This window comes from Capra hircus, chromosome 21 (genome assembly GCF_001704415.2).
Source record: "Capra hircus breed San Clemente chromosome 21, ASM170441v1, whole genome shotgun sequence".
Taxonomy (NCBI): Eukaryota; Metazoa; Chordata; class Mammalia; order Artiodactyla; family Bovidae; genus Capra; species Capra hircus.
Genome location: NC_030828.1, coordinates 1,985,703 through 1,998,648, shown reverse-complemented (window position 1 = coordinate 1,998,648; position 12,946 = coordinate 1,985,703). Strand labels below are relative to the sequence as shown.

Sequence of the window (12,946 nt, the reverse complement as noted above, 5' to 3'; positions counted from 1 at the left end):
GTCTCACTGCCCTGCAGGCTTCCCTTCAGTTTTGGAGGAGGAGAGCTTCTCTCTAGCTGCTGTGGCTTCTCCTGTCGCAGAGCGTAGGCTGTGGAGCGCTCAGGCTCAGTAGTTGCGGCTCCTGGGTGCAGGCTCGGTAGCTGTGACACGGGGTTTAGTTGCCTTGCGGCATGTGGCATCTTCCTGGGTCGGGGATCACACCTGTGTCTTCTGCATTGGCGGGCGGGTGTTCTTTACCACTGAACCACCAGGGAAGCCCCTGCTCGTTGACCTGAATGCAGTCCCTTTAGCTGTGCATGTGTGTTCAGTTGCTCAGGCCAAGCGCCTTTGTCCATGGGATTGTCCAGGCAAGAATACTGGAGTGGGTTGCCGTTTTTTATCCCGGGGATCTTCCCGACCCAGGGACCAAACCCACTTCTCATGCGTCTCCTGCACTGAAAGTGGATCTTACTACCGTGACAGCTGGGAAGCCCCGTCCCCTTAGTGAAGCACTTACAAAATCCTCAGAGAGAGGAGCTGGAAATACTACCACTGCCCACCTTTTCCACTGCCCTGGGCCCTGGCGGCCCAGAGAGTTGCTGTGGATGTAGACTCTGGCCATGAGGGCTCTGCTCGCCCAACAGCCCCGGGGCAGAGTGATGGTGGCCTTTGAAGCCACCATTTTCACTTACTCATAAAGAATGAATAAAACCGAGAGGTTAGTTGGTTTTGTCTTCTGATTCAAGGTTCCATTTCCAGCTGTAAAGCTGGGCCCTGTTTCTTGTCCTAAGTCCTCCGTGAAGTGGGTTCTGGGGTCCCTGCCTGCAGACCACAGAGCCTGCGGGACCACGGGGGACCTCAGGATACTGGCCGCCCCCCAGGAGCTCTTCTGCGTGGCTCAGATTAAACGTTAAAGGATGTGTCCCTTTGCTCGGGCTGACATGGACCAGGTAGCTTAAACCACAGAAACACACTGTCTCACAGTTCTGGAGGCTGGAAGCCTGACATGCGAGTGTTGGCAGGACCGGCGTCTCCCGAGTTCCCTCTCCGGAGCGCACAGACGCCCACCTTCTCCCTATGTCCCCACACTGCCTTCACCCCTGTGTTTGACTCTGGGTTCCGAGTCTCCTGCTCTTACAGAGACAGCAGGCCTGTGGCGGTGGGACCCACCCATATGCCCCCATAGGCCCCCATATTAACTTAATCATCTCTTTAAAGACCTGACTCCAAGTGCAGTATTCTGAGATACTGGGGTTAGGACATGAACAAACGAATTCTGGGGGAGAACACACGTCAGCCCATAAAAAAGAGCTGCTGAGGGCAGTGTGCTGGGCTCACGTTGTCGTATGCATCTTCCCAGAGTCAGCCCTGAGCCTGCGGGACCCTGCCGCCCTCTGCAGGGACTTTCCCCGTCCGGAGACCGAGGCAGCCCTTTTGCTACCAAGCATGCCAAGTGACGCCATTCTGCAGCCTTTCTCCCTTTCTGGTGCAGGGTCATCACTTAGAGCACAGTCCTCATCATCGGTGTGTGCAGCCTGGAGCTGTAAACAGGCCGATGAACCTGCCGAGATCAGTTCTGGTCTGACTTGGTCTCATTAGAAAGCACAGTAGTTGCTAAAAGGTGTAGGTCATGTCAAAGGAAGCTTAATGGAATAAATGCCTTTTTCTTGCTTCTGTTGAGTTTATCTCTTGTTCTGAATAAACTTAACTGGTTTGGTTTAGATGACGTGTCCTTGGCTGCTGTCCTGAGGAGTGGTTTCCATGCCTGGCTGTTGCAGAGAGAACCGTGGTGGTGGAGCTGGGTTTTGTGTGTGACGTCTCCCATATGGGGGTCTCTTGACACCTTAGCTGGCACTGAGGTCTCAAGTCTTGAATCTCTTTTTAAAGTGAAACTTTACTCTGTTCTGGAATTGCCACAAGGCGGGTATTACACAGGGTTGGCTGCCCATGGGCCTGCACATTATTTTGCATGACTTCCGCAGAAACTGATGCTGTGATGGTAAATACCAGGTTTGCAGGAAATGTGTCCCTCAGCATGTGCTTTGGCCTTATCTTGTTTAGCTTCTTTTCTTCACTGTGAAATATTTTGATTTCCCTGGTTGTGAAGAATGTGGATTGTGTCTGACACGTCCTTCATGCAGGTGGCCAGGGACTGAAGTGGCAGGAAGTGCTGTTTGCTCCAAGAAAACACCTCCTGGGCTCCTTTTCACCTTGTTCCTCCCCAGACCAGCTCTGTTTCTGGTCAGTGGGTACTGTGCCAGGAGCTGTGGGAGGGATGGTACTTGCAGGGGTCTTTGATTGGTCTCCGGACCTCAGAGAAGGAGGCGGGGCTGCGGGTGGGCACAAGGGCTGGAGAGGCCTGTCCACCTAGGCTGTGAGCTGGTGGCTTTGTGGAAGGCGGGGGCTACTGCCTGCTTGACAGAGGTCAGGCTGCACCCCTGCTTGAGTTCTGGAAGCCTCCAGGGCCTCCCCTTGTGACCCATTCATCAGGCTCCTGGGACCCCCTCCACACCAGTGAGGCCCTAGCATAGGACAGCCTTGGCTAACAGGGCTGAGGGTGTGCCTGCCATTAATGGGTCAAGAAGATGAATTTAAAAAGCAGTTGCCTGAACTTTGTATAGTCTGAATCTAAATAACTCGTGCTCTGTCGCTCAGCATGTCCAACTCTTTGTGACTCTATGGACTGCAGCCCACCAGGGTCCTCCATTCATGGGATTCTTCAGGCAGGAATACTGGAGAGGGTTGCCATTTTCTCCTTCAGGGGATCTTCCCAACCCAGGGATCGAACCCACATCTCAGGTGACTCCTTGCATTGGCAGATGGATTCTTTACCACTGAGCCACCTGGGAAGCCCAATAAGCCAAATTATAAAATTGTCTCATGGAATTTATCACATCAAATTTAACATTTTGATGTTTCTAATGACCTTTTATAAGAAGAACAGAATGTAGACAGTATTGTTGAAACCAATGTGATCCCTTTTTCTAGAGAAATATTTGTACTTTGTGACAACATGAGGTGTACTGGTGAGCAGTGTTCTTTGTGGTGAGAAGGCCATGGGCAGAGCCCACCTGGCAGGGTCTTCCTAGGCAAGCTTCCCACCTCAGGCCCCAGTTTGGGCTCTGCCCTCTCTAAACTGTGGCCAGTCTCTGTGGTGACAAGCCTACAGTGGCCCTGCTTCCAATTCTGATGTGTGGGTCTTTCTCACACCAAGCAATTCTGTGACATCAGCTGGCTATCCCACAGTCTAACTCAATTCTGACACCACGCAGGGAGAGTATCAGATCCCATGGGTGACAGGCTCAGTCCTGTGTGTCAGGAACAGCCAGGCTCAAAGACCAAGTATTAGAACAGCAGACATTCCTAGTGCTCTTATCACTTAGGAAATTAAAGAATTTGGGGAGCTCTGTGCCAGGTACTGGGGCTAATTATTAGAATAAAAGGTTATTCTAGGAGCCCTGTGTCAGGTACCAGGAGCAGAGACGAAATTATACATTTCTTATTATTCCACAAAGCCCATGGGCAAAGTAAATAACAAACATCAGGCTCTGGGGAGGCTTCTAGAAGTTTGCATAGCCCCATCTCCGCTCTTGCCGAGACCCACTGGGCCCCTCCGCCCCTCCCCTGTCCAGCTCCTCGCCTGGGCCTGCCTTCCCTGGTGGCACTGCTTGAGTAGTGAGCACCCTCCTGACCCGTGCCAACTGTTCCCCTGACAGCATACATGGCAATGGCAAAAAGGCTGGACTCTACAAAGAAAATCTGCTGCTTCGAGGCTGCACCCTCCGAAACACGGAAGCCGTCGTTGGTATTGTCATCTATGCAGGTGGGTGCTGCATGTCACCCGTCTGGGACAGGCGCTGGCTTGCCACAGTGGGCTGGATGTTCCTGCACATGGCTCCCTGATTGTTTTGTTCTGTTCCTGATTATCAAAGTAGCATAAACCCATTGCAGGAAACCAGGAGAACAGAAGCAAAATGTTTGATAGTATCTGGACCGGGAGTGTTCTTAGCATGTTAGCCTGTTTCTTTCTCTGCATTGCCCCAAGGTGGTCACACATTTGAGCTGCATTGTGGAGCCCGGTTTTCTGACTGAGCTTGTCCCTTGTGGATCGCTGGATGGCAGCCTTCTGAGTCCATCTGTCCGCGCTGGCCCTGATGCATTGCTCTTCTCTGTCTGCCCTGCAGGACATGAGACCAAGGCTCTGCTGAACAACAGTGGCCCCCGCTACAAGCGCAGCCGGCTGGAGAGGCAGATGAACTGCGACGTGCTCTGGTGTGTCCTGCTCCTCATCTGCATGTCTCTGTTCTCAGCCATTGGTGAGTCTTCTTGGAGGGCCGTGAGGAGTGGGCACTGCTGGACGGCCCCCAGGCATGCCTGCCAGGCTGCCTCTGTCTCCTTCTGACCTGGTGCTCCAAATGATACACGTTTGTCCCGGGCTGGGACTCGGGGTGTTTGTCCCAGTGAGGCCACGTGGAGACGCCTCAATGCATGAGCTCGGCAAAGCGGTATTTTTGGAATGGGCAACTTCTTGGGTGGAAGGACAGCCTAATCACGTCTACTGTAATGATTCCAGTGGAAAAAGTGACACTGACCTTCTGACAGCAGGAATAAAGAGCAGCAGAAGCACAAATTCTGCTAAAAGGGACTCTGGGGAAACAGGGCAAACACTATTTGGGTTCTGGAAGGGGCTAGAGTTAGGCTGAGAGCTGACTCTGGCACCTGCAGCCTCCTGTGGCTTCCAGACCTCACCTGCCTGGGGGTGCCTGGCAGGCAAGCACGTGGTGCCTCCGGGCAAATGACGGTTGTGCCCCCGCTCAGCTGCCACCATGCCCAGGTGTGACAGGTTTCAGAGCCTATTAAAGGCACAGGTGTGTGGGCATGAAAGGGCTCTGTCATCAGCTGGGCACGGTGAGATCATGTGTGTTGCCATTGGCTTCTCAGTCTGTCGGACTTCCCTGGTGGTTCAGATGGTAAAACGTCTGCCTGCAATGTGGGAGACGTGGGTTTGGATCCCTGAGTTGGGAAGATCCCCTGGAGCAGGAAATGGCAACCCACTCCGGTACCCTTGCCTGGAGAATTCCCTGGATGGAGGAGTCTGGTAGGCTATAGTCCCTGGGATCCCAAAGAGTCAAACATGATTGAGCAACTTCACTGGTTCTTAGTCTGTGAGATGTGAAATTTGAATCTCCAAGCAGGGACAACAGGCAGTATTCAGAGCCTACTAGTGTGTTGCAAGGAGAAAGCAATGGCGTCCCACTCCAGTACTCTTGCCTGGAGAATCCTGTGGATGGAGGAGCCTGGTAGGCTGTGGTCCATGGGGTCACGAAGAGTCTGACAAGACTGAGCAACTTCACTTTCACACATTGGAGAAGGAAATGGCAACCCACTCCAGTGTTCTTGCCTGGAGAATCCCAGGGATGGTGGAGCCTGGTGGGCTGCTGTCTATGAGGTCGCACAGAGTTGGGCACGACTGAAGCAACTTAGCAGCAGCAGCAGTGTGTTGCAAGACACGTTAGGACACTCATCTCTGGGGTTCCTCACTGGCAGCTGCCCGCACACACCCAGTTCCCGCGTTGTGACCATGTGCTGTTGGGTGCCAGCGACGGGGAAGGTCCAGGGCAGAGTCCCAGTCCCAGGGCCTGCCTTCCAGCACTCTGATCACGGTGCCAACAGTACCATGGGCTTTGCTTTCTTAGGTGGCCAGTTGGGTGCACAAAGCCCACTGTGCTTGTGTGGAGTGACAGTCTTAAAGTGTTGCTGTGATTTGGACTAACACTACTCTTATTTCTCTATTGGGTGGATGACGTTTCTCTTTGAATTTTGCTACAGGACATGGACTGTGGGTGCAGCGCTATCAAGAGAAGAAATCATTATTTGATGTCCCTGAGTCTGATGGCACCTCTTTATCCCCAGTCCCAGCTGCAGTTTACTCGTTTTTGACAATGATAATAGTTTTGCAGGTAACAATACTAAGTTCCGTATGCCAGTTGCTTTAGCTTTCTGGTGAGAACTTCAAGTCACCGCAGTCTTCTAAGAACTTCCTACAGATTCTGCATCTGGGTGGAGCACAGATTGACCTGATGAATGTGTTGTCTTTTGTGTTCCACCTGACTTATCTAAAGGACCTTTCCTGGGGTGCTTTTCAAGTTAAAGTTCTCCTTTACTGTTCTTAAGATTCTTAGGTTCTGAGGGGTTGGTTTTTTGATCAGTGTTTTTTTTCACTCAATTACTTCTTTGAAAAGCCCACGTTTTATTTTAGTATAATTTTAAGATCAACAGACTAGTTATAAAAAATAGTACAGAGAGTTCTCACATGCCCCTCACCAAATGTGTCCTAATGTGAGTGTATTACATTTCCATGGTACACGGTCAAAACTGAGAAACCAGCTTTAAGACTGCCACAAACAAGATTCCAGACATTATTTAGCTTCTACTAGTCTTTCCACTGATGTGCTTTTTCTTTTCCAGGAGTCGTTTCAGGATATTACATTGCAGTTTGCAGCACTGGTTATTATTGTTGTTGTTGTTATCATTAGTTCCCCCTGCCTCCCAAACAAGTCCTCATCATTAACTGAGAAACTATGGCCCACCGGCCTGTGGGAGTGGCAGGGGCAGGGAGCATCTCTGCCACCCTCCTCAGGGAGAAAGAGTAAGCAGAAGGTTTAGCCTTTGCTTAAGGTGGGCTCTACTATCTTTTTTACATGTGCTTCACACAACGGGCAATAGTCTTATTTAACTTTCCAAATTAGTCTCCTTTTATGAATGCAAATTTTGTTCTAGCCTTGAGTTTGTACTGTAGTAGGCGTTGCATTTACATATGCTTAAGTTACCCAAAGAACCCAGTTAGTCAGGATTGATAGTCTGAACCCGTAAGTATCAGCATAATACGGTTACTCCACAAATAAAGACAAAATTGAACGTTGATTTTATGAAGGTTATTCTTGAATTGTCAAAGCATAACTGTGACTGTTCTTCTCAAAGCCTCTTGCCTCTGCTCTGTATTGTACAAGATCACAGAGACTGTCCTCCGGCACAGAACCCGCCTCTGAAAAGACTGTCTCTCCTGAACGGTGGGGTGTGTCTGCGGCACGGGCAGCTCCTGCCATCGGGAGCCCCGGCTCAGCCTGGGTGTGAGGTGACTTTGCTTTTGAGGACTCTGACTGTGCCATGTGTTTTGTTTCTCTCTCTCCTTCCCTAGCTTCTCTCACGTGCAACTTAGTAATATGAAAATGCTTGCTTCTATACAAGCCCTGGTTTCCATGCTTCCAGACATGGTAGTGGATTTCCTCTCTGTGGCACCATAGGCTGCCCTAGTTTAAACTCTTTGCCAATACTCTAATAGTCTAACAATACTGACTCTAAGCCAGCCTGTTTAAGCTCTGAAAGGTACAGTATAGTCCCTACTTACTTGCAGTTATAGTTATTTGTCATTTAAATTGAAAACGAAATCCCCAGCTTGCAGGTCCTCACTGTCATTCATTCTGTGTGCTTTGTGTCTCCTAGGTTTTGATCCCTATTTCCTTGTACGTTTCTATCGAAATTGTTAAAGTATGCCAAGTGTACTTCATTAACCAGGATATAGAACTATACGACGAGGAAACAGACTCGCAGCTGCAGTGCCGAGCTCTGAACATCACGGAAGACCTAGGGCAGATACAGTATATCTTCTCAGATAAAACGGGCACTTTAACTGAGAATAAGATGGTTTTCCGAAGATGCACTGTGTCTGGCATAGAATATTCTCATGATGCAAATGGTGAGTCTGGGGACAGGGCTTCCTGTCTGGGCAGGACCAGCGAGCTAGCAGAGCTGGATGCCTGTGCGCTTGTGTGTGTGTGTACACAAACAGAGAGCTTCAGGGATTGATTATTTTGCGGGGAGAGTAAAACAGAAAGGCTGTCAAAGCAACTCTGGACCAGCATCTACAGAAACGCCCTCTCTTCAGTGCTGATGACACCCTGCTCCCTTGCACTGTCTGGTGTGGTGGGCATCTGCTTAAACATTCATTTTCTGCCAGACAAGCAGAACCAAGGAGGGAAACTTCGAGGAACTCACATCAGAGGCACTCAGTCTCTCTCATACCAAGAGGCAAAGAGATGTTTCCTTTGCCACCCGTCTATTTCCTTATTATCAGCTGAAAATGCTCAGCAGAGTATTGGGCAGTCTATGCTGTGTTCTTTCCAATGAAATACAATGTCCCAGAGAGAAGTGTCACCTCTCTTTGGAATTTGGGCAATCAGTTCCTCCTCCCACCTGCTTTTTCATCCTCCCTCCGTCCCCTCTGAATGCACAAGGGAGTCATCTGCTTCCTATGTCAAGGAGTGACTGCAGCCCGCCACCCATCTGAATCAGGAGAGGGTCCCCGTACCACAGAAGTGTCTCTGGGGCCATCATGTCTCCCAGAGAGGGGGTACCTGCTCTGCAAGCAGGACTCCCCTTTGTGTCTGAAATGGCATCTCAGAACATCAAAGAAACCCTGCCACAGAAGCAGAAGCAAATACAGAACAGGGGAACAACATGGAGGCATAGGAAGCTGTTCTCTAGGGGCATTTGGTGGGAAAGATCTGTTGGAAGCATGGATATTTGTGACTTTTATAACATCAAGAATTATCATGATATTCATCATATTCTCCATGTTAAAATGAATCATATAACAGAAGGCATAGCTCAGTTCAGTCACTCAGTTGTGTCCGACTCTTTGCAACCCCATGGACTGCAGCACACAAGGTTTCCCTGTCCATCACCAACTCCTGGAGTTTATTCAAACTCACGTCCATAGATTCAGTGATGCCATCCAACCACCCCATCCTTTGTCATCCCCTTCTCCTCCAGCCTTCCATCTCTCCCAGGATGGGGTTTTGTTTTTGTTTTTGTTTTTTTCAAATGAGTAAGTTCGCATCAGGTGGCCAAAGTATTGGAGTTTCAGCTTCACCAACAGTCCTTCCAATGAATATTCAGGACTGATTTCCTTTAGGGTGGACTGGTTGATCTCCTTGCAGTCCAAGGGACTCTCAAGAGTTTTCTCCAACACCACACTTCAAAAGCATCAGTTCTTCAGCCCTCAGCTTTCTTTATATTCCAACTCTCACATCCATACATGACCACTGGAAAAACAATAACCTTGACTAGATGGACCTTTGTTGGCAGAGTAATCTCTCTGCTTTTTAATCTGCTGTCTAGCTTGGTTATAGCTTTTCTTCCAAGAAGCAAGCATCTTTTAATTTCATGACTGTAGTCACTATCTGCAGTGATTTGGGAGCCCAAGAAAATACAGTCTCTCACCATTTCCATTGCTTCCCCATCTATTTGCCATGGAGTGATGGGACTGGGTGCCATGATCTTAGTTTTCTGAATGTTGAGTTTTCAGCCAACTTTTTCACTCTCCTCTTTCATCAATCAAGAGGTTCTTGAGTTCTTCTTCACTTTCTGCCATAAGGGTGATGTCAACTGCATATCTGAGGTAAATGATATTTCTCCTGGCAATCTTGATTCCAGCTTGTGCTTCATCTAGCCTAGCATTTCGCATGTTGTATTCTGCATATAAGTTAAATAAGAAGGGTAACAATATACAGCCTTGACATACTCCTTTCCCGATTTGGGAATATTGCATTGTTCCATCTCCTGTTCTAACTGTTGCTTCTTGACCTGCATACAGATTTCTCAGGAGGCAGGTCAGGTGATCTGGTATTCCCCTCTCTTTCAGAATTTTCCACAGTTCATTGTGATCCACACAGTCAAAGGCTTTGGTGTAGTCAATGAAGCAAAAGTAGATGTTTTTCTGGAACTCTCTTGCTTTTTCGATGGTCCAGCAGATGTTAGCAATTTGATCTCTGGTTCCTCTGCCTTTTCTAAATCCAACTTGAACATCTGGAAGCTCACAGTTCATGTACTGTTGAAACCTGGCTTGGAGAATTTTGAGCATTACTTTGCTAGCATGTGAGATGACTGCAATTGTGTGGTAGTTTGAGCATTCTTTGGCATTAGCTTTGTTTGGGATTGGAATGAAAACTGACCTTTTCCAGTCCTGTGGCCACTGCTGAGTTTTCCAAATTTGCTGGCATAGTGAGTGCAGCACTTCCACAGCAACATCTTTTAGGATTTGAAATAGCTCAACTAAAATTCCATCGCCTCCACTAGCTTTGTTTGTAGTATTTCTTCCTAAGGCCCACTTGACTTCACATTCCAGAATGTCTGGCTCTAGGTGAGTGATCACACCAGCATGATTATCTGGGTCATGAAGATCTTTTTTGTACAGTTCTTCTTTGTATTCTTGCCACCTCTTCTTAATATCTTCTGCTTCTGTTAGGTCCGTACCATTTCTGTCCTTTATTGAGCCCATCTTTGTGTGAAGTGTTCCCTTGGTATCTCTGATTTTCTTGAAGAGATCTCTAGTCTTTCCCATTCTATTGTTTTCCTCTATTTCTTTGCATTTGTCTCTGAAGAAGGCTTGCTTATCTCTCCTTGCTATTCTTTGGAACTTTGCATTCAGATGGGTATATCTTTCCTTTTCTCCTTTGCCTTTAGCTTCTCTTCTTTTCTCGGCTGTTTGTAATGCCTCATCAGACAACCATTTTGCCTTTTTGCATTTCTTTTTCTTGGAGATGGTCTTGATCACTGCCTCCTGTACAATGTCACAAACCTCTTTCTATAGTTCTTCAGGCACTCTGTCTTTCATATCTCATACGTTGAGTATATTTATCACTTTCACTGTAAGGAATTTGATTTAGGTCATACCTGAATGGTCTAGTGGTTTTTCCTACTTTCTTCAATTTAAGTCTGACTTTGGCAATAAAGAGTTCATGATCTGAGCCACAGTCAGCCCCTGGTCTTGTTTTTCCTGACTGTATAGAGCTTTTCCATCTTTGTCTGCAAAGAATATAATCAATCTGATTTCGGTATTGACTATCTGGTCGTATCCATGTATAGAGTTGTCTCTTGTGTTGTTGGAAGAGGGTGTTCTCTTGGCAAAACTCTGTTAACCTTTGGCCAGCTTCATTTTGTATTCCAAGGCCAAATTTGCCTGTTACTCCAGGTAGTTCTTGACTTCCTACTTTTGCATTCCAGTCCCCTGTAATGAAGAGGACTTTTTTGGGGGATGTTAGCTCTAGGACGTCTTGTAGGTCTTCTAAGAACCTTTCAACTTCAGCTTCTTCAGCATTACTGGTCAGGGCATAAACTTGGATTGTTGTGATATTAAATGTTTTGCCTTGGAAACGAGCAGAGATGATTCTGAGATTTTTGAGATTGCATCCACCTATTGCATTTCAGACTCATCTGTTGACTATGATGGCTACTCAATTTCTTCTAAGGGATTCCTGCCCACAGTAGTAGATATAATGGTCCTCTGAGTTAAACTCACCCATTCCAGTCCATTTTAGTTCACTGATTACTTAAATGTCAATGTTCACTCTTGCCATGTCCTGTTTGACCACTTCCAATTTACCTTGATTCATGGACCTAACATTCTAGGTTCCTATGCAGTATTGTTCTTGACAGCATCAGACTTTACTTCCATCACCAGTCACATCCACAAGTGGGTGTTGTTCTCACTTTGGCTCCATCTCTTCATTCTTTCTGGAGTTAGTTCTCCACTCTTCTCCGGTAGCAAACTGGGCACCTGCCCACATGAGGAGTTCATCTTTCAGTGTCACATCTTTTTGCCTTTCAGACTGTTCATGGGGTTCTCAAGGTAAGAATACTGAAGTGGTTTGCATTCTCTTCTCCAGTGGACCACATTTTGCCAGAACTCTTCACCATGACCTGTCTGTCTTGCGTGACCGTACTGGTCTGGCTCATAGTTTTCTTGAGCTAGACAAGGCTAAGGTCCATGTGATCAGTTTGGTTAGTTTTCTGCAATTGTGGTTTTAATTCTGTCTGCCCTCTAATGGGAGAAGGCAATGGCACCCACTCCAGTACTCTTGCCTGGAAAATCCCATGGACGGAGGAGCCTGGTAGCCTGCAGTCCATGGGGTTGCAAAGAGTCAGACACGACTGAGTGACTTCTTTCACTTTTCAGTTTCCTGCACTGGAGAAGGAAATGGCAACCCACTCCAGTGTTCTTGCCTGGAGAGTCCCAGGGATGGCGGAGCCTGGTCGGCTGCCATCTCTGGGGTCGCACTGGGTTGGACACGACTGAAGCAACTTAGTAGCAGCAGTAGTAGCCCTCTAATGGGTAAGGATAAAAGGCTTATGGAAGTTTATAGAAGGCATAGGAACATATTCAATTTCTTTAATGTTTTATTTGCCACCCAGTAATATATGGTCAGGAACAGTGTCCCATCCACCCACCTGCCTCTTTCTCTGACTTGTTCCTTCCTGGACTCCTTGGACTTGCACAGAACAGCTTGGAGTCCTAAAAGCAGAACTCAGCCTGGTTGTGAAGGACTCAGAGGACGAGGTCTAAAGTCAGCCATTAAACTGGAACTGGGGCTCTGTGGGCAGAATTCCACATAAGATTACAGAAGGATTTTGAGAGTTGTCAGATACTTACCATAAAACCAGAGTGGTCCATCACCCCAGAAGACAGAGGAAAGCATTTCCAGGGAAGGTAAAAACACCCAGGTGTATCTGAAGTGTGTTTTAAAGAAGAGCAATGATCAGTGACCCCCGTGGCCAAGGTCCTCCTTAGTGGGTGCTGCCATGGTCTAACAGATCAGTAAAATGAATTCAGGTCAGTTTGGCTCTGAGCAGTGAGCCCAGCTCACATGCACTTGAACCGGCCACACAGACCATAGGCATGTCCCTCTCTACCTCGTATCCTGGTGACAGTGCAGGACGAGGGTCAAGTGTCAGCTGTCTCTTGTCCCCATCTTCCCTAAGGACCTTGAGGGCCTCACCAAAGCCACTGCTGCCCATTCACACAACACAGACATCAGCGGTGGCCTGAGGGACGGCCACTCTCAGGCTAATATCTACTGCTGTGGGAGTGTGGGCAGACCGGTGTGCCCCGGGAGGCTGACACCACACT

At 48.1% G+C, this 12,946-nt stretch overlaps 1 protein-coding gene across 1 annotated transcript in view; it reads left to right on the top strand.

Moving 5' to 3' along the window:
• ATP10A (ATPase phospholipid transporting 10A (putative)) overlaps positions 1-12,946 on the top strand; it is a 183,317-nt gene that overhangs the window by 128,513 nt on the left and 41,858 nt on the right. Inside the window, exons 4-7 of the mRNA XM_018065847.1 lie at positions 3,696-3,802; positions 4,164-4,295; positions 5,809-5,939; positions 7,483-7,735. Coding sequence (XP_017921336.1) covers positions 3,696-3,802; positions 4,164-4,295; positions 5,809-5,939; positions 7,483-7,735 — 623 coding nt within the window. The remainder of the gene's footprint in view (positions 1-3,695; positions 3,803-4,163; positions 4,296-5,808; positions 5,940-7,482; positions 7,736-12,946) is intronic.